Raw genomic sequence first — 22,069 nt, 5'->3', positions numbered from 1 at the left:
ATATGGAGGTGATATGCCATTTTTTTTTGGTACAAAGGCGCTTTTATATATGGGGATAGGGATATTACATATGCCATTCTTTCCACCGGGGGGTTCCTAACCATCCTACTACTCCTCCATTGGCAGAGTGAGTTCCTCCAATGAAAAGTCACCACGTGTAAAGCATGAAACCCTTTTGAGGGTTCAAGCCGCCCATCGTTATTGACAAATAAGACCTTTCTATTTCGAATGGAAAAATGGGAAAAAGTAGTCAATGTGGTGGGAGAAGTGGTTTTGACCGTTGGATCTTGTTTATATCTTAAAAATTATAATTTTTAATTAGAAAATAGAGGCAAATGCAACTATTTTAAAATATTTTTGGTCATTTTTAACAAAAATAGGAAAAAGCCGGTGCATGGAAACTCGAAAGGTCTTCTTTTCCCTCCATATCTCTCTGTGTGTCTCTCTCAGCAAAAGAAGAAATGAGTTGAAAGTTGAAGCCCCATTAAAATCTAAATTGAAACGGAGATAGTAAATGATCTAAATGTGGCAAGAAACCTCTAGCCGTCACTGCATTCGAGACAATGGCAAATTAGCCATGCAAGGTAGCCGTTTACAGGCTCTTTTCCATTATGGGCAAACGTTTTTAACGTTTCCTTGACCTTCTATCTGCTCTTCCTCTATATTTGGTATTCTATTTTCGTTCTTTATTACCTCAACAACAAAAGTAGAGAAAGAGAGAGAGAGAAAGAGAGGGAGTTTGAAATTGATATCAGTTGGAGGTGGGCTTGTTTTGATGGTTAGAAGAAGGAGAAGAGAGTGAGAGGTTAGGGGAAATGGGCAGAGGAAAGATTGAAATCAAGAGGATCGAGAACGCCACTAGCAGGCAAGTCACTTTCTCCAAGCGTAGGGCTGGGTTGCTCAAGAAGGCATATGAACTGTCGGTTTTATGCGATTCTGAGGTTGCCCTGATCATATTTTCCAGTACAGGGAAGCTTTTCGAATCCTCTAGTTCTGGGTAATCACCATCTTTTCTCTTCCCCTGTCTTTTGTCTTTCTATTTCTTTTATTTGGTTGTTAAAAGATTTTGGCTTTCGGTTTCTTCTTGTCAATCAATCAAATTATTTGAATGGGTTGTGATGAATTCGTACAATTTGTTTCTGTATTCATGCATGTTTTGCTGTTGCTTCAATGGTTGAATATCCATGCATTGATACTCTTTTCCTATTGAAAATATTCTCTCAATCGGTTTCACCTCTATGGTTTTGGTAATGGTGGTGATGATGGTGTCGATGTTACAGGAGCTTTGCTTTAAATAAGCTTTTCATTGGAAACTTAGCAACTTAACAGCTAAGCTTTCTTTCAGTGACGGTTACCTCTGTGCACGCGTTTTTTTTACTATGAAGAAAAACGTGGCCTTTTATTTCAAATATTTTGTCATCTTTGGGGTATACCCCTCTGACAACTAAGAGATTGCCAGCGTGAGATGAGGAAGAAAAGGTTTATGAAGGGTTGAGTCAGTTACAAATTGCATGTTTTCTCATTCTTCTCCTGTACTTTCTCTCTTTAATTTCTCGTTTCTCCAGTTGAGTTATCAACAATGATGCCTACTCTGCTTCTACCCAAGGACCAGAATCCAGTACCTGAGGCACTCCAACAGTCACTGCATAAGTATATATATATATATATATATATATATATTTATATATATATATATATATATATATATATATATATTTTTATGTTCTGGAACAATTCAAAATGCTGTCAGTACAGTCTGTGTTCATGCCAAAGTATATTTTTCAAAGTTGTTTTGATCTATGTCTATGTTTTAAGGTATAAAAAATGAGAATTGGATCAGTAATGATTCAGTGAGATCAAATTCAGCGATGATCAGTCCTGATTCCCTTGCATGGGATCAGCTTTCTCTGTACAGTGGTTTTAGCATTCCGATTGTTCCTGGCCAATTCCGGCAGTTTCTGTGTTGATCTGGATCATAAATCAACTGGACCTGATTATGGGGCTGATTCCAGCAGCTTCCATATTGATTTGGTTCGGAATCTGCTGGACCAATCGCGATGATTCTGGCGGCTTCCGTGTTGAATGGCTGACCCCATTGGAATTGACCTTACTGTACAGTGATTCTACAGTTCCAATTGTTCCCAGTCAGGTGTGGCTGCATCCATATTGAGCAGGATCATAATCAGAGGGCTCGATTCAGAGGCCGATTCCATCTTTTAACCTGTTGTTTTATAGTAGACAATGCTTTGGATTAGATGATTTATGCTAGGAGGGACTATATTGCCCTTTCGTGAGTCAGTACTCTTGAAAATGTTGCAGGGTCTGTGGTGTTATCAGGTAAGCAAGATATATCTTGTGGATATGGTTGATGTGTAGTTAAAAGCGAGATGTACAAAATCTTCAGTTATAACTGAAAGTGCAGTAAACATCTTCAAATTTGGCTCAATGATTAGTGGAAGCCAAATTTCATTTCAGAAAATATAGTCTCCTTGCACTGGCTTCCATATGTGGATTGATTACTTCATTTGACAGTTGCAATCTTGTATACTTGATTAGGTAGATGTTTAATTAGTGGTATTTTGATTATGAAATTTCAGTGTAAGATATTAAGATTCTCCTGCTTGGTTTATAATATCTCTAGAATTCAGTATTTTGTTGACCGCTTCTGGAAGTGTTTTTACTTCTTTATAATTATTTCCTCTGAAGATATTCATTTTTTTTTTCTTTTTTCAGTTTGATTCTTCCTCTGGTATTCTTGTTATTAAATAAAACCAGTTTTACAGAGTCGTGAATCATACTGATATTTGACCTTGTTCATATGATCTAGGTTGCTATATTTTCAATTGTCTAGTTGCTTTTCCATACTCCATTTTATCCTTCTTTTTTTTTTGGATATAAATGCTTAACTATCTCCTTGACACTCTATTTATGTCAGAAAGATATGGGAAAGAATACCGAAAAACTTAATTTTTTTTTTAATCATTGATTGTCGTCAATTCAGAGGATAGCAGTAACTGCATTGGCAAGCTGCTTGGCTGTAAGTTGTCTTTGCTACCTTCTCTTTCCCCCTTTATCTATGCTGACATAACAGGCTGACTGCAGAGGCTAACTCAAACTCATGCTGCTTAAGCCTCAAATCAATGTGCATTATATTCTTAATACTCCTGTTTTTTTTTCTTCCATTATTCTGTATATTTATCCCATTTCTGGAAAGTTTCCACTTTATGGTCCAACCAGAGGCGCACCACCGTGCACCGTATTTCTGCCATCTGGAGTGCAACATGTCAAAATTCCTGCCTCAAATATAATAAAATATCCTCCCACAGTCCCTTGTATGTTTGTGCATCTATTTCTCCAGCAGACTCAGATCTTTGAAGCTTCATTTTCCACTTATCCTACTCCAATTGGACTGAGACTTGATAGGCTTGTGGAGAATCGTTTGGTCTTACATGTTGATCATTAAACCATTGGACAGTTGGGACTCAAGCTGTTTGCTTGCTGATTTTGCTTCTTTATATCATAAATACAACATAGATGGGGAAGCCCTAGCTACCCTAGCATTCTCAGCAGTCTTTCCTTCTTACTCCATTGTTCTTCTTTCTCTTGTATGGTTGCTAGTTGTTATTTCTAATATTTTTGCATCAACAAGCTGTGCATCTCATCTGACATTTGATGTGGCGTCTTTTGAGCTGACAAGATAGATCTGCCCATATATTTTATACTGGGACTTATGTTGCATTTGTTGTGGCAAAAATTGATACTTAATGATGCCAACGAACTCTTGTTTTCTCTTCAAATTGCTGTTTAAGGATTTCTTTCTGAGAACTGTGGCCTTATTTTCATCCACAATATGCAGTTTGTAGTTGATAAGATTGCTTTACGCAAAATCTTACCTGATGTTGTATACCAAAAGTAGATGTGTTTTAAGATGCTCACATGATTTTTTGTTTTGCATGAGGCTTTGGAAAAGTTTAGTAATTGGATATGGAAAGTATAGGATATAGAGTTCGCTAGTTATAATGAAGTCAGATATCTTCCCATTATGTGCAATGTAAGTAAGTCTGTTCAGATGAAGGAATTCCTTCCAACTTGTTTCTGGATTATTTGGGACAAAACTTCTCCTGTGAATGAATTTCATATGGAGGTTTCTTGCTTTGCTTTTAATTAGTCACATTTCTTTACTCCACAATTTCATTTCTGAATGGATCAAAACCTTCTTTTGGATGTAACTATACAATTTTAATCACTGCGTTACATGGTTGGAATCATGTAGTTACCTGATCACTATAATGAGTTAAGACTACTCAGTGTTCTTAGTTATAAATGCGTAATCATAATTAGAACTTATTTTAGGGTTTCATTTGACTGTTTTTCACTTTTGGCGAGCATATTTCTGCTAAGAATTCTGTTGTTCATTTGAAATTATGTAGTTTTCTGCACTTTGTTACTTAATTGATTACTGTATCTGGATATAGTTAAAAGTTTCTGATCTTGTTGGATGTGAATATTCTGACATTTCTTGTTAGACTATTCGTCACTTTCTGAATATGTGATGCACTTTTTCACTAACATGACAATCGGACAATTGGGACTGAAAGGAACTTATCTGGTTGCTGTTTTCTTTGTGAAGCATGAAGCAGACACTTTCGAGATACAACAAGTGTGTCAATCGTTCTCAACCTTCTACGGTTCCATATGAGCAAGTGGTAGTTTTTCTTTTAAGTACTTGCAAGATCTGATGTTTTTCCTTTTCAAGTTGCCCAAGGTGTTTCTTTATGTCTGAAGTTCTTAGTGGTGACATAAAAAATAAGTAAATAAAACAAATTCAGGCTTATCCTGATTTATTACACTCTGTCACTTATTCTCTGCCACTACTGAACTGAGCATTTTCTCACCTAAAGGCATCCCTATTGCTTATATAAAATTGAGTTCAACGTATATGGTTAAACATATCCTCAATATAGATCTTTTTCAGTAGATGTTAGAATGTACATCTGTCATGCTAAACTATTCCTTACACATATTGATTTGATTAATGAATGGCAGGATCTTTGTCTCTCTAGATGTTGGCATGTCAAGATTTGGGTTAATTAAGGAAAAGATGAAGATACTATATGTTTTCAGAGATCAAGTTAGCTGTGTTGTTTGGGCCTGGGCTCTAAGTCCTGGAAATGACTTCTATTCTCAATTGCCCATATTCTTGGATACTGTCTTTGGCATACTTATCAGATTCATGCAGTTATCTGTAGCTCATATCCTGATGCACATTTAATAGACTGTAGTCTTGTTATGAGTTCTTAAGGTATACTTGGTGTTGCATGGTTACATGTTTCTTATGAAACATAATTATTAACTGGGAATCTGCAAACTTCTTCATCCAGTCTATTGTGAATTATTTTTTGCTTACATTTATTCTATGGTCTATCCCTCTCTCAATAAATTTGATTATTTGGAATCCTATTATGACATAAAAGGTTTATTGTTTATTTTGATACTTTTGACCAACCCTTACTTCTTTGCATACAGAGGCAACAATCTGAGGAGGTGAACATTCTGAAAGATGAAATTACCAAGTTACGAATAACACAACTGTATGTGCTTTAAAGTTGTATGTACCGCCTTCTTTCATTTTATTGGGGAACGTATATCCTAATATTTGAGTTTTCTATTTTTCTGGTCATTAATCTTCTGTAGGCAGATGATGGGCAAAGAACTGACTGGCTTGAGCATGAAAGAATTGCAGCACCTGGAGCACATACTAAATGAAGGGATAGCATGTGTGAAGCAGAAAAAGGTACTTGAAATTATAAGAATTCACTATCAAAACTTGTATGAAGTATTGGAATTCAAGTTTATCTCAAAACTTTTCTGCAAGAATCAAATTGGTTGTCAATGAGCTGGTCTGGGATAAGCTGTAGCTTGACCTAGGACCTAGAGAAGCTCACAGTTTTGGGCTGAAGCATAGCATGTGAATGGTGTAATACTAAAAACTCAAGCTTGCTCAGTAGCAAGCTAGCTTGGGTCTTAATTGTTCTTGGCCTGAGTTGATTTTTCATTTTATTTTATTTATTATTTTTTTTTATGTCAAAATTTTGTACGTGGTTTGTGTATGGTGGACAAACATGTTTTCAACCATGGATGGAGATGAGAAACCATGTATTGTAAACATTCATGTCCATCCAATGGTCGAAAAAACAACAATGTATGTATATGTCCGTGTATGAAAACCTGCCCTTCTATATTTTACAAGCTTGTAGAGCTACTAGATTAAAATTGTAACGAGCGGTTATACAAACCAGAACTAAGTAGAAGATGAGAGGAGAGGTAAAACAATGGAGAAGGAACCCATTGGAAGAAGTAGTTTACATTCTCACATTTGGCCTATTTATTAATATATAAAATAAAGAAATAATGAAATAAAATCCAACAAGGACTCATAAACACAATAGTGTACTAACTAGCAAAAATTAGAGATAAACTAGGAAATAGATAATACATAATATGGTTAGTATTCTCCTATCGTGAATATAACTAAACTTTTTTTTTTTTTGGGGGGGTTACATAACAAGGGTCAAAGACTCAAACGAAAAAAGAACTACTGAACAGAAACTTGAGGTACCTCCGCCTGCAGGATGACCTCAAGAACCAGAGGTGGATCTAGAAAAGACACCAAAGACTCAAAACCAAGGGTATCCTTGACATTCAATCAGCAGCAACATTTGCATCTCAAGAGATTAAGTGACTGAAACTTGCATAAAGGACTTTAGGATGATTTTCATGTCATCCACTAACCTGGGTGGCCAGCCACCCAAGGCCTTACTCGTGGAAAGGCATGTAATTGCCTCTAGGGAGTTGGATTTGACGACCAAGGATTGGATCCCCCTCATGGTAGACAGCATCAAGCCCTCCTTGAGTGCAGCAAGCTCTGCTTCAAGAACTGAGCTCAGGCCAATAATATGTTTCGCAAAACCACCTTTATAAGCACCTGTGGGTCACCTAGAACTCCTCCAAGTTGTGTAAACTTTCATTAACTGGTGCATCAGCATTAAGCTTAATAACTTCCCCCCCTTCCGCCTTGCTCTACCTGCAGCAGCCAAAGATCTAGCAATGACCACCCTATATGAGGTCCAAGCTTTAATAATTGAGGCTGAGATTCCTTGATAACGGTCCAAGCATCACCTCGTCTATTAAATTGGATCCACCCCAAACCTCATAGCTGAGGATCCAACAAGATTAACCTTGGTCCACCCCCACACATCCTCAGGCTGTACCATGAACTGCAAGAAGAGGGTAAAATCTTATACCAAACTCCTTTAGCATAACAACACTTCCTTAGGACAAGGAGGATATCTTCCCTTTTGCTGAGGCAAAAACTACACATCCCATGGTTTAACAGCTGAAGCCTTCTCTTCTTATCATTAGTGAGAGACCGATCATGGCGAGCTAACCACAGGAAGTAGCTAACTCTATACGGGGCATGAAGCTTCCAGATGGTCTTTTGCTTTTAGTACAACCCCTTGTGAAAGGGTGTAATAGTCTTTTCTCTATGCTACTAACCATTGTAACAGAAAACGCGACGCATGCTTTTGAAACTTAAAATGGGTGTCATTATATTAAGGCTTCTTTTTGAGGTGTTGGAACAATTTGCACTTTTTATTTTGATGAATCATGTTGTTAATATTTGTACTGTTCTATTTTCGGCATTAAATAGTGTGGCTATTTAGGTAGATTTTCTTCACTATAAGCACTACTGAAGGGACTATATAATTGGTATAACATATAAATAGAATACAATTTGTTGGACATGTTTATATTCCATCAAGTGTGGAAAGAACTTTGGATATCTAGATTAGCATTTCTGGTGAGTGGAAGTTATATAAGGTATAATGAACGTGTTTTAATATAATTATATGAAAAAATTGTTCTAATGTCCGAAAATGGAGGCCTTTAAATACTTACGCAGTCACGCCATACCTTTGTTTTTTTATTAGCACATAGGTCTACTTCCATTAGGATAGTTAATTATACAATTGCAAGGACCATTCTATGTGGAATGTGGAATGGGTTAGACCAGAGTATGTGGAATGACCATTTATATTATTAACATAAGCCCCCCAGTCCATTGAGGCCGAGCACAGAGTGTTCGGTTCAAGGGATTATGTCATTTTTATGAAACAAATATTTGGTCGGTTCGACCAGTCACTTCAATGGAAAATGTAACGTTTTCATCATGAGTAGCCGTCACTGGGGCACGACTCTCCATGCACGTTTTCCAAGATCCATGTGAGAACTGCCACGTGTCCTTCCCATCATGTCGCATTTAATGGTTGCTATGGATTTCAAAGGTTGGTGTCTTAATCACCGTCCATTTGCAGCATTTGAGATACGTAGGATTGGAATATGCTTGTATTTAATTTGAGACCATTGATATTGATCTTGTAGATAGCGTTGATTTGGAATCTCCTTTGAATATAAATTCCTTTTACCTTCTTCTTCGTTTTTACTTGTCTTCATTTCTTCTCTAAGACTTCTTCTTTCCTGCGACTGTTGAGAAACTAAAGTTTCTACTTTCCTTGGCGGAAGGCCATTCCTTTCTTCTCTTCTTCATCTTCTTCAGACCATATCACGAGTAAGTTTTTCATTCTATTTTCTGCTTATAGCAACAATAATAGTAGCAGTAGTAGTGACAGTAGCAGTAGCATCCTCTTTTGTTCACGAGTGCTTATGTGTTTTCTTGTTGTCTTGTTTTTCTCTGTCTTTGTGTATGTTCTCCTTTCCTTTTCTTTGCAATGATCTCTTCTTCTTAGAGGACCATGGTAGTTTTGAAAAAAGGCTCTACCTTAGCAGGACATAGAAGAGATTTAGGTAAGGAACCATCTGGTTCTTCTCCTTTAGTTGAATCGGAAACCGAACACTCTCATAATCCCGGACTTAGCCACAATGAACGGTCCGAAGACCCTGTTGAAAATCGATCTAGTCAAGAAATATACCCAATAGCAAGCGTAATGTCATATGTTTTTGGGGCTTTTGCCAGGGTAAGAAAGTGAGTGTCCGACCATCCCTTCCTTTGTTTCTTCATTTCTTTATGACAAAGAAGCAGGAATAGGACGGGTGGTTCTACCTGTCTAAACGAACATCTTCCCAATGTGGTTGGGAAGGAAACTTCGTTGGGACAGGCACCCTCCCGTCCAATACGATGGGGTGGCGACCCAAATATTTTTTTTGTCCGTCCTCCTACCGTACCTACTTTTCCCATGTACTAGGTTCGTGGTCCGGCTGATGAATCAAATGATTTTCCTACTTTGAGTGAGGCCGAGGAGCGTGTTAGGCAGCGGATTCTTCGGCTTCCTTCTACGGATAGGAACATGTTTGCCATCCATGGCCACTGTCCGGAATACTCCAATGTGTTGCGCCATTGGGGATTCCTCCCCGATGAGTTATCCCTTGTATTGCACCTCTTATTTTGTTGATTTGTAGACACGTCACTTTGGTCGGGACTAATGAAGTTTTTTCTATGTTTTAGTGAGACTTAATCCCGAGGTTTGTGAAGAAGCTGTTGAGGTGGAGGCTGAAGAAAGGGTGCCGACCAAGCCCGATCGAATTCGCTTGGCCAAGGACAAACAGGAATTCTCTTCGGTTTCAAAGAGGAAGAAAGGTACCGCCGACCTACCTCCTCGGGCGAGCAAAAAGAAAGCTCCCATGTCCTTCATGGCCAAAATGGGAGAGGATGGGGATGTTCTTCCCCGTTCTCCGATAGAGCCTCTTCCTGAGTCCCAATCAACTGGTCAATCAGCCATTCTTCTTCCCGGATGGTCTTTGAATTCTGACTCCTTTGTGCTAAACAATCATAAAGATGGGACTGAAGTCGCCAAGGAGTGGTTGTCGGGAGTTGGTCTTCCTGCCGACCAGAAGTTCTTGAGAGACATTGGCTCTTCACGAACACAAGATGTGATGACCAGGTAAGTCTACCTTTCTCCAGAGTAGTTTGTCTTTGTTTCTCTTTTAAGTTTCTTGAATCGTTTTCCTTTGGCCAAGTTGGTACATGCCTTAACCCAAGCCTGGGCGGGCAATATAGAAGTTTCCCGAAGAGATGTAGCGGCCATCCATATGCTTGAATGTAAAGTGAAGGACTTAAGCGCCCAAGTAGAGCGTTAGTCCGGGGAGAAACTAGAGTCCAATGCTCGAGCAAAAGCGGCTGAAGATAAGGCTTCTACCTTTAGCTCAGAGATTGCCGACCTTAAGAGTTCTTTGGAGGTCAAAGATGCGGCTCTTTCTTCTGCAGAGCAAGGGAAAGCACAAAAAGATGAATTCATCAAAGATTTGACCGACCAAATCACTCAAGCTTCTCCAGCCACCTTCGATGATCTTTCTGGTGATTTACGTCATGAAGTGATTCAAAGGTGGGTTCGAACAAATGGATGCCAAAAGTTTGTGTCAAAGGTTGTTGCTCCTGGCTTTAGATATGGTCGTTCGTGCACCCTTTTCTAGCATCAGCGGGGAGTTCATGGTCTTGATCTTCAGAAACTAGAAAAAGTATATAGATCCGAGCATCTATGATGATCTCAAAATTCCCTGTCCAGCTTGGGCGGTAGGTAAGAAGGCTTTCGGGTTGCCCAAGGAAGTTGATGTACAGGATTTTCTTGACTCCGACTAGGAGCAAGCCCTTGAGGAGGAAGGTGACGCCGGCCCTTCAACGAACACGGATGTAGCCGGGCAGAAGTCTTCGGTGGATGTGGCAACCAACTAGCTGTTCTTTAGAGACCTTTGTCTTTGAACTATTTACTGCCTATGGCAATCTTGAAACAATAAATATTTTTGTATATTTAACACTTAAAATATTTTGTTAGGGTACGTTTGTTCGGTATTCTTTGTAAACAATAATATTTATCCTCCTTTTATACCAAGTATAACTGTTCGGTATTTTCTCGTAATGTATACTGCTCGTTCATAGCATTCTCCCGTACAAAGAATACTTGTTCGGGGAGGAATAATTTGTGTGCTTTGGTCATCTTTATGAAGATTCCGAGCATGTGAAGTAATTTCCATTCATCATTCAAAGCCATGTTGTTCGGTAAGGTAAGGTTTGTTCGGTCATAAACCAAATAGTTGTTCGTCAACAACTGCTCGGTCATAACCCCCTACCCCCCGGGCATGAAAACTTGGTATGATGAAAAAATCTTTGAAGTTTTCGTGCCTAAGGAATGTTAGGTCTTTTTTTGCCTAAATAGTGTCTTAGGTCTTTACTGCCTTAAAATTCGTAGGGCCTTCCTAAGAATTTCAGGTCTTTTCTGCCTAGGTCTTTTCTGCCTAATTATATTAGGTCCTTTCTACCTAAGAATAAATCTTGGGACTTTCTGCCGAAGAATAAATCTTGGAACTTTCTGCCTAAATATTTTAGGTCTTTGTGCCTAAGCATAGCATTTCAGCATCTTAGGTCTTTTCCGCCTAATTATATTAGGTCCTTTCTGCCTGAGAATAAATCTTGGGACTTTCTGCCTAAATACATTAGGTCTTTGTGCCTAGGTCTTTTTGCCTAAGAATCTTAGGTCTTATCTGCCTAAGAGACTTAGGTCTTTCTGCCTAAGAGATTTAGGTCTTTTTGCCTAAGAGACTTAGGTCTTTCTACCTAAGAGATTTAGGTATTTCTGCTTAAGAGTCTTAGGTCTTATCTGCCTAAGAGACTTAGGTCTTATCTGCCTAAGAGACTTAGGTCTTTCTGCCTAAGAGATTTATGTCTTTCTGCCTAAAAGACTTAGGTCTTTCTGCCTAAGAGATTTAGGTATTTCTGCTTAAGAGTCTTAGGTCTTATTTGCCTAAGAGATTTAGGTATTTCTGCTAAAGAGTCTTAGGTCTTATTTGCCTAAGAGATTTAGGTATTTCTGCTTAAGAGTCTTAGGTCTTATCTGCCTAAGAGACTTAGGTCTTTCTGCCTAAGAGACTTAGGTCTTTCCGCCTAAGAGACTTAGGTCTTTCCGCCTAAGAGACTTAGGTCTTTCTGCCTAAGAGTCTTAGGTCTTATCTACCTAAGAGTCTTAGGTCTTTCAGCCTAAGAGACTTAAGTCTTATGCCTAAGAGACTTAGGTCTTATCTACCTAAGAGACTTAGGTCTTATTACCTAGGACGGTCCTCTGGTCTTCCGCTGAGACTTGGTCTTACACCTAGAGCTTGGTCTTATTTACCTAGAGACTGGTCTTCTTGGTCTTCTAGGACTTGGTCTTTCTCCTAGGACTTGGTCTTATTTACCTAAGAGACTTAGGTCTTCTCTTAGGTCTTTCTGCTTAAGAGACTTAGGTCTTTTTGCCTAAGAGACTTAGGTCTTTCCGCCTAAGAGAATTAGGTCTTTCTGCCTAAGAGACTTAGGTCTTTCTGCCTAAGAGTCTTAGGTCTTTCTGTACGTTTAGTTGAACTGATATGAAGTCGAGTATCAAATTGTATGATTGTCTTCATTTATTCGATGAAGAAAAAAAATTGAAATATTGGGATTATGGATCTCCCGTGGTGACTACACATTGAAATAAATAACAAAACTGAAGTAAATTACAAAATTTGTCGTGCCTGCGACATTTTTGGTGACTATGCTCATTGGTAGTATTTTTGAAGATTGTTTGAATTCCATGACCGAGGGATCTTGTCGCTTGTTTCTGGGTCTTGTAAATGATATGCTTCAGGAGCGACTTGTCGTATGACTATGTATGGTCCCTCCCAATTTGGGGATAATTTCCCTTGATTGGTTGGGTTTGAGGCGGCCGTTCGGCGAAGCACAAGTTCACCGGGCGAATATTGTTCATTTCGAACCTTAGCATTATAATATGTTGCTATTCTTCGCTGATATTCCTCAAGTTGGAACTGGGCTTTGTCTCTTACCTCATTGATTAGATCCAAATTAGATTGCATTCCCTCGATGTTTGCTTCTTCTTCGAATTCTTTTTCCCGAAGTGATCCAATTTGGATTTCCACTGGTACTCTTGCCTTTGCTCCGTAGGCTAGTAGAAATGGTGACTCTCCAGTGGTTGTCTTGGGTGTTGTTCCGTATGACCATAGTACGCTGGGTAGCTTGTCCACCCACCTTCCTTTGTGCTGGTCGAGCCTCTTCTTTAGCCCATCGAGCATAGTCTTGTTAGTAACCTCAACCTGGCCGTTACTCTGGGGATATGCTATTGAGGAAAACATGTGCTCGATCCCTTGTTCCTTACAAAATGTTGTGAATGCTGCATTCTCAAAACTGTTTCCCGTGGTCGGTCACCAGTATTTTTGGGACTCCATACCTATATAATATGTTATGCTTGACGAAGCGCTTCATTTGCTCGGTATTAATAGTTGCAAGGGGTTCAGCTTCTACCCACTTTGTAAAATAGTCCATTGCTACTACCAAGTATTCCCTTCCCCCTGACGCTTGTGGTAATTTTCCTACTAAGTCTATTCCCCATCTTGCGAAGGGTATCGGGGATAGAATTGATGTCAAGCTGGTGTGTGGGAGACCTTTGCGTGTGCCTGGCACTTATCGCATTTCTTTACGAAGTCTTTTGCATCATCCTCCAAGGTCGGCCAATAAAATCCTTGGCGTAATATTGTATTGGAGAGTGTCCGGGATCCTACGTGAGCTCCGCAGATCCCTTCGTGCACTTCTCTTAAAACTTTGGTAGCTTCTAGAGGTCCAAGACATCTTAGAAGTGGTCGGGTGAAGGATCTCTTATACAATAATCCGTCTCTGATTGTGAACCGAGCCGCCCTTTGTCGTATAGCTCGGGCAATTTTTTGGTCTTCTAGAAGATGGTCGTTCTCTAGATAGTGCATGATCGGCTCCATCCAACCTTGCTCGGTTGAGATTTGCATGTGGTCGATCATGTTTATACTAGGAGTCATAAGCTCTTCTAAGTAGACCACAGGTGCCCGAACATCCATGCCCTCCGTGGCTAAGCGAGATAATGAATAGGCCTGGTCGTTTTCTGCCCTTGGTACTTGAGTAATTTCCAGATCTTGGAAGTATTGTTTGTAATTGTTGACCAGGTTCAGGTATTTTTCCATTCTTCTTTCTTTGGCTCCGTAGACTCCCTTTACCTGATTGACAATCAGTTGTGAGTCGCTTTTGATTTCTAGATGTTGGACGTTCAGAGCTTTGGCCATTCTCAAACCTGCTAGCATGGCTTCATATTCAGCCTCATTGTTAGATGCTTTGAACTTGAAACGAAGGGCGTATTTTATTTCAAAACCCCCAGGACTTTTCATTAATAGGCCTACTCCGCTTCCTTGTGAATTGCTTGATCCGTCCATGAACAAAGTCCATCTTTTAATTGATTCTGCAGTTGGCTCAGTTTCATCCTGGCATGACTCCTATGTTTCAATGATGAAGTCTGCCAGGGGTTGAGCTTTGATACTTGGTCGGGGTTTGAAGTCTATCTGATGCTCGCTCAATTCTACAACCCATGTCACCAACCTTCCTGCCAGGTCTGGTCGGCGAAGAATCTTTTTTAGTGGTAAATTTGTTATCATTGTGATATGGAGAGTTTATGATCAGACCGGGTTCATACCTGGTCCGATCCTCGACCCCGGTCGAGACGGAGAAAACCGACTCGCTCCAGAGCGAACCGGATCCAGAAGATGGCTTGCCGAAGAAGATAGATTATTCGGCTGCAAGCGTGCCCTAATCTTACTTATGGAGATGCAAAGGCCCGAACCAGTGGAGAAACTGGAGCAAATCCAACTGTGTACCGAGGATGCGAAAAAGATTACTTATGTCGGCTCTGAACAGCTGGAAGAGTTTAAAGATGAATTGAAGTTATTTCTTCAACAGAATAAAGATGTATTCGCATGGTCTGCTGAGGACATGCCTGGGATCGATCGGGCCATTGCAGAGCACAAACTCTGGATAGACCCTAAGGCGAAACCAGTGATACAAGAAAGAAGAAATTTCTCTATTGAAAAGTATGAAGCCGTTCGGAACGAAGTTGAAAAACTTAAAAATTCTGGTTTCATAGAACCAATCGAGTGCCCAACTTGGTTGGCCAACGTGGTGATGGTGAAAAAGGCGAATGGGAAGTGGAGGATGTGTACAGACTACACGAATCTAAACAAAGCTTGCCCAAAAGATTGCTACCCGTTGCCTCGGATTGACCTCTTGATAGATGCTACTGCAGGATATGAAACTTTAAGTTTCATGGATGCCTACTCGGGGTATAATCAGATCCTTATGAATAAGGAAGATGAGAAGTATACGGCTTTTATGACTGATCGTGAAAGCTATTATTACAAGGTCATGCCTTTTGGCCTGAAGAATGCAGGAGCAACATATCAGAGGGCCGTCAACAAGATTTTCAAAGAGCTGATAGGAAAGAACGTTGAAGCATATGTTGACGACATGCTAGTGAAAAGCTTTACAAAAGCAAATCACATTGCAGATTTAAGCGAGGTTTTCAAGATCGAGGAAACATCAAATGAAGTTGAACCCCGAAAAATGTGCCTTTGGAGTCTCCTCGGGCAAATTCTTGGGTTTCATGGTATCACGAGGGGAATTGAGGCAAATCCGGCCAAAATACAAGCTCGATTGATATGGAGGCTCCCAAAACCGTTCTGGGATGTACAATGTTTGACAGGAGAGTTGCGCCTTAAATCGATTTATCTCCAAGTCCGGAGAAAAATGTTTGCCTTTCTTCAAGGCACTTAAAGACCTGAAGGGCAGCAAGGAAGCAAAGTGGATGAAGAGTGCCGTAAAGCTTTTGAGGAATTAAAAGAAGCACTTGGACAACCACCAATCTCGGCCAGGCCGAGAAGGGGGGAAATATTACAGCTATATCTAGCGACATCCCTTTCCGCGGTCGGTGCGTACTTGTTCGGGAGAAAGATAAGAAACAAGTGGCCGATTTACTATGTAAGCCACGTGTTGCTGGATGCGGAGACGAGATATTCGCAGATTGAGAAGCGAGCTCGGCTCTCATGATGGCCGCCAGAAGCTAAGGCCATATTTTCGGGCTCATCCAATTGAGGTATTTACAACTTTTCCTCTTAGTAAAGTTCTTAACAAACCTGATTTGTCCGGAAGGATGGTATCCCGGTCGGTTGAGCTAAGTGAGTTCCAAGTGAGCTTTAAGCCCAGGACGCAATCAAGGCTCGGCATTAGCCGACTTTGTAGTAGAAACTACTGCACCAAAGTGGAACCCACCATTGAGGATCCTATTATACCAACCGCTTGGGAGGTATATGTCGATGGTTCGAGTAATAAAGATGGGGCAGGCGCTGGAATTCTATTAAAAAGTCCGGCAGATTCATTATTCGATATGCTTTGTGATTCGCATTTGATGCAAGTAATAACGAGCGGAGTACGAGGCCCTGATAGCTGGACTTCGGTTGTCAAAGGCATTAGCTATTGCAGATGTTACTATTTATAGTGACTCTCAGCTTATAGTCAACCAAGTCCAGGGGGAGTATGGCATTAAAGAACCACGCTTGCAAAAATATCGGGAGATAGTGCAGGGCTTTCAGAACCAATTCCGGAATTTGAAGATATCTCGATTTCGAGGAATGAAAATTCAGTGGCAGATGAGCTATCCCAACTAGCCAATGCCAAGGAAAAGAATCTAGACCCTTCGGTCTACATTGAAGAGGTAACTTTTCCAAGTTATCATGAGAAAGAAATTTCTTATATTGAAGCGAACGTTCTGGATGGATCCAATAATTGAATATCTAAGAGATGACAAGTTACCTGAGGATCCAGTAGAAGCAAGGTTGATCAAGAATCGATCAGCTAGATTTGTCATTCAGAATGGGAGACTATATAAAAGATCTTATGTTGGACCTCTTATGAGATGTATAGGGCCTGAAGGAGCAAACTCAGCTTTGGCTGAGGTTCATGAAGGAATTTGTGGCGCTCACATGGGTGGCGAGCCCCGGCCCACAAAATTCTCGGACTTGGGGTTATATTGGCCTAAGATCCAAGAAGCTGCTATGGACTACGTTCGTCGATGTAGTAACTGTCAAATTCATGCTACAGTATCGAGGCGCCCGGCGGAGACAATGACTTCAATTCTAAATCCCATTCCCTTTGCAATGTGGGGAATTGATATCATGGGCAAATTCACCAAGGCATCGGGCGGACGGGAATATCTGATAGTAGCAATTGATTACTTCACAAAATGGGTAGAAGCCGATTACCGGCGACAATTACTGAGAAAAAAGTGGAGAAATTTGTGCTTGAATCAATCATATATCGCTTTGGGATTCCAAAGATAATTGTCACCGACCATGGTACTCGGTTCGACCGTCCACAATTTGAGCAATTCTGTGGAACATATATGATCGAGCATCGTATGTCCTCAGTGGCATACCCCCAAAGTAATGGCCAGGTAGAGGTTACTAACCGAACACTACTGGAAGGAATAAAGAGAAGACTCGAAGCTGACAAAGCTTCTTGGGTCGAAGAACTATATAATGTACTGTGGGCTTATAGAACTACGGTTCGAACACCTACAGGAGAAACTCCATTCAGGTTGGCATATGGATCCGAAGCATTGGCACCGGTGGAGATAATGGCGGGACGTTAAGGGATCGTGAGTTCGAGGAAAAAGCAAATGAACAAGGACTGCTTGATAGTCTTGATTTGTTGGATGAAGTTCGGGCAAAGGCAATAGCACGAACTCAACATTATCAAAGAAGGATAGCGTCTCATTATAATACTCGAGTGAAGAATCGTCGGTACTTAGCCGGAGATTTGGTGTTGAGAAACACCCTAGCTTCCGACCCGCGTCACCAAAGAAAGTTGGACCCTTCTCCGGGAAGGACCTTATATGGTTGTGAAACCGGTCGGTTCAGGAGCTTATAAGCTGAAGAGCATTGATTCCCAGAAAGAATTGGATCGTTCGTGGAATGCTAGGCATCTCAAAAAGTTTTATCCTTGAAGATGATTTCAATTTTGTTCGTGATGTAATCATTTTCAACTCAATCAATGCAATTTTTGGTTTTCAACAAACTATCTTTTGATTGGGGGGCATCATACACCACATTCAAGAACAAGATCCAACTATAAGGCATCGGATGAAAATTCGTGTGGATCCTTCAACACTTCAACACTTATGGAAAATCTTTCGAACTTTCTTAAGTCGGGGCATCGGATGAAAATCCGAGTGAGTTCCTTTTGCAAGGCGTCGGTTTAATACCCGAGTGAGTTCCTTCGAGACTTATTGAATTTTTGAATTATCCTTAAGTATAAGGCATCGGTTTAAAACCCGAGTGAGTTCCTTCTCAGATTTATTGTATTTCTCCGGAAATCCTTAAGTATAAGGCATCGGTTTAAAACCCGAGTGAGTTCCTTCTCGGACTTATTGTATTTCTCCGGAAATCCTTAAGTATAAGGCATCGGTTTAAAACCCGAGTGAGTTCCTTCTCAGACTTATTGTATTTCTCCGGAAATCCTTAAGTGTAGGCATTGTTTCAGACAACTAAGACCTAATGCAACGACGATTCAAGTGGCTAGCAAAGTTCAAGATAAAGTAATTTCTTATTTCTTCAGAAGATCCAAAGAGGCCAGTATCAAAACAATTACAAGAGCTGGATACAATCTCGATCAAAGAAGAAAGTCATTACAGATGTTGTTAACAAGTTATACAAGATCGACGCGACTTTGCTAGAACAAACATATGAGTCAACCATTGGTGAGGAAAAGAAGAAATGAGGATTACAAAAATATTTCAATATTCATAAAATCCTCTGCAATTTCATACTCTTTGCCCCAGCTTGTCCAGGAGAAGAATGGTCCTCGACCAAACTCGCATTCGGCACAAGCTCGTCATAATTGACTTCTTCCAGGCTGAGAATAAACAGGAGAATCTTCCAGATATTGCATAATATCCGGATCGGAAGGTGGAGGATCAATCTTATCCTTGGTCCATCGGGAGGAGGAACACCCGGGTTGGTAAATACTTTAGGATGGCAAACAGCACTGTAGGGAGTCGTATCAAAATGAGGATCTTTCCTTAATATTGATTCCCATACTTCTTTCTCACCATCCCGGTACGCCTGCAAGTTATAAGCATTCAGCATATCAACAAAAGGCTTACTTGTGTAAATACTTGAAGACGCAGCTCTGCGAACATCGGTTGGAAGGGATTCGGGCAAAGGAACGACGGCTTGCCTTTCGGGTAATGTTTCGGATCCTTTAGCTCCCGACTTTCCAACTGTCCGTTCCGACACCGGATCTTCTCCCTAGCATCATCCAAATCCGACCGAAGACGACCAATCATCGAATTCTTTTCTCCTGCCACCTCCCAAGCTAGATTCCGAAGGCGAGCAATCTCAACATCTTTAGCTTCAGAGATTCCCTGAAGCCTAGAAACTTCATTGCTCAACCTACTGAGTCTAGTAACTGCTTCCACTTGGTTGTGGAAGTTACCGAAGAAGACTCCCGCAAACAACTTTCGAGTTAGCGAGGAGCGAAAAGTAATTTTTCAAAATCGGAGGAAAATGAAGAAAGACTTACATCACCGGTGACTTCGTAAAGACTTCATCGGAAGTTTGGAAAGAACTGCGCTCTCGAAGTCATTCGAGCAGCAGTACACCATTCCAACGCTTTGTCAAAATCGTTTGACACTAATTCAGGCGAAGGATGAGAAGGATGAGCTACATCAAGAGAAGGACGAACTACACCAAGAGAAGGATGAGCTTCATCACTTGTCATCCGACGGCGCTTCCTGGTAGCAAAATCCTCCAACTCAGAAGGAGAGGAGGAGGATGCCAAACAAGCACCGGAGTTAGAAATAGGAGCAGCACTGCTGGGGCCACACCTTCATCGCCGCCAACATAGTTGCCTCGGATGCCCGAAGAGTCTCCTTCGGGGTGCACCGACAGGCTCACCAACAGGCTCACCAGCAGGATTGCCGCCGGGACCATCGGCAACGGAGTGATCAAGATCTTCCTGGGAAAGACGAACGGTCACTCGGGCAAAGGAGGCGCAGGGATGGCATCAACGAAGCTGCGGGAATCGACTTGAAGATTCACCGCCGGCGGCCGCCTTACGCTTGGAGGATTCACTAGCTGAAACCACCGCACCGGCCCCAATCACCATCGACGGAACGCTATTCTTGCGAGATTTTGCTCTGATAAAGTCTGGGTTGATCTTGGGAGCCACTATACAAAAAAAAAAAAAAAAACGAGCAGCCGTATCGGAACAGAAATAAATGATAGCAACAATGGGGAAACCCTAGTTTTCTAAAGCATCTGACAGACCAACAAACTAAACCCCAAGTATAACTACTGTGCGTTTACTTTGGGGGGAAAAGGGGAAGGAGATGAGAAATCTAAAACTCACTTGTTCGAAATGGATAGAGCTGTCGTCGAAGTACGAGGAATACGGAGGCAGGCCGAAGGACGAAAGGTTGCTTTGGCACTTTAGCAAATCTATCTTGCAGAAGTCAGGTTAGATGGAGAATACGAAGGCTTTAAATAGCCTCAGGTATAAGACGACGGTTGAAGGCTAAGGACAACCGACGACCCAGATCGAAACGACGCTTCGAAATCCGCAAAAAGCAAGATCAACCGTCGAAGGGATGCCACATGGGAACATGTGGAAGCGAGCACCTGGTGCAGAGAAACCTCCAATCGTTGCACCGCCATTAAAATAATGGAGGTATTTCCGATTCATTGGAAACAGTGAATGGTACACAAAAGCAGGAAAACGTTTGAACTTAGCAGAAGGGAAACGTGCGGACTTTGCAATAAATGAAGTGGTGGGGAAGATTAACGCATCTTCCCGAAACGCATCTTCACAATATTTCTACAAGATCATTATTCGACGAGGAATGAAGAGTTAAGTGATAAGTTTTATCATTAATACTTTGATATTCAAGGCAATACTTCGGCAAGAGATGGGGAAATTTTGAGGCCAAAATGAATAAAGAAATGTCTATTCATTAAAATGAGAGTACATCTTTACAAAGGAACAACACCCTAAGCCTTTTCTTCATTGTTGCCCGAGGGACCCTGGTCGGGATGACTTTTCTCAGGATCCTGAGAAGACCCCCCCCCCCCCCCCCCACCCCCCCCACCCCACACACCCCACCCCACCCCCCCCGCGCGCCCCCCCCCCCCCCCCCGCCCCCCCCCCCCCCCCACCCCCCCCCCCGAGGCGGCCGCGACAGGAACGCCCCCCCCCCCCCCCCCCCCCCCCGGAGATCCATCCGTGCTTGTTCTCAAGATATTACGCAAGTATACGTATCGCAATCAAGTAATAAATGATAAGTACAGTATCGATCCCACGGAGAATTATATCCTTAACTTTCAATGTAAAAGTAAAATTTATTTAAATGAAATTAACAAGGTTGATTGGTACTTAACTAACTAAATACTCAAATGACAGGTAAAGAAAACTAAGGAACTAAGATGTAGATTAAGCAATGGAAGAAACTTAAATGAGTGACAAGTGTGTTAGGAATCAAGTTTCCCTTCCCCTAAATTTTATAACACAAATACTAAAGCAATACTACAACCCCAAGATAAATCAAGAACTTGGAATGAATGGCAATATGGTATTTTCCAATACACATAAGCTAGCATCCTAAATCAACATCAGCATATTCCTATGAAGAATTGAATTAAAAATGCAATTTAAACCCAATCCAATCAATGGTAATGTGAGGTAATTGGGTATTCCTACCCAACCTACTAATTAACACAACCTAATTAAAGATGATGCTAACTCACACAATTCAACAAACACCTAGACTTCATTAATTTTCCAATTAATGAAATCATAACATTCATTCAAGAAAGATCATTCAAGAACTGAAATTAGTCAATATAACATGCTGAATTCATTAACAATAAAGTGGATTGCAATAAAACTAAAGAACACATGATTAGTTACATATCAAAATTCAGGTTTAGGTACTACTATCATCCCAACACAGCTAAGATTTAGCCCATAACAGAATTCAAATGCATAAAACCAAGTTTAGTTGACATGAGACTAGAAAATAAGAAGATAGAGTTATAAAAACAAGAATAAACTAAGGCTTCAATGCTTCCACATGAGCTCCAGCTTTCTTCTTCACAGAAATCAGCAACTCCAGCAGCTCCTTGCTTCCAC

At 40.8% G+C, this 22,069-nt stretch overlaps 1 protein-coding gene across 1 annotated transcript in view; it reads left to right on the top strand.

Annotated features, from left to right (window-relative positions):
- Positions 1-682: 682 nt before the first annotated feature.
- Positions 683-22,069, top strand: part of LOC148999224 (uncharacterized) — a 36,227-nt gene continuing 14,840 nt past the window's right edge. Inside the window, exons 1-5 of the mRNA XM_089141367.1 lie at positions 683-997; positions 4,631-4,706; positions 5,527-5,591; positions 5,695-5,794; positions 14,855-15,406. Of these exons, the coding sequence (XP_088997493.1) occupies positions 816-997; positions 4,631-4,706; positions 5,527-5,591; positions 5,695-5,794; positions 14,855-15,406 (975 nt within the window). The 5' untranslated portion in view covers positions 683-815. The remainder of the gene's footprint in view (positions 998-4,630; positions 4,707-5,526; positions 5,592-5,694; positions 5,795-14,854; positions 15,407-22,069) is intronic.

The sequence above is a fragment of the Hakea prostrata genome, unplaced genomic scaffold (genome assembly GCF_041222555.1).
Source record: "Hakea prostrata isolate BN-2017 unplaced genomic scaffold, UWA_Hpros_2 contig_22, whole genome shotgun sequence".
NCBI lineage: Eukaryota > Viridiplantae > Streptophyta > Magnoliopsida > Proteales > Proteaceae > Hakea > Hakea prostrata.
This window is presented reverse-complemented; position numbering and strand designations above follow the sequence as displayed.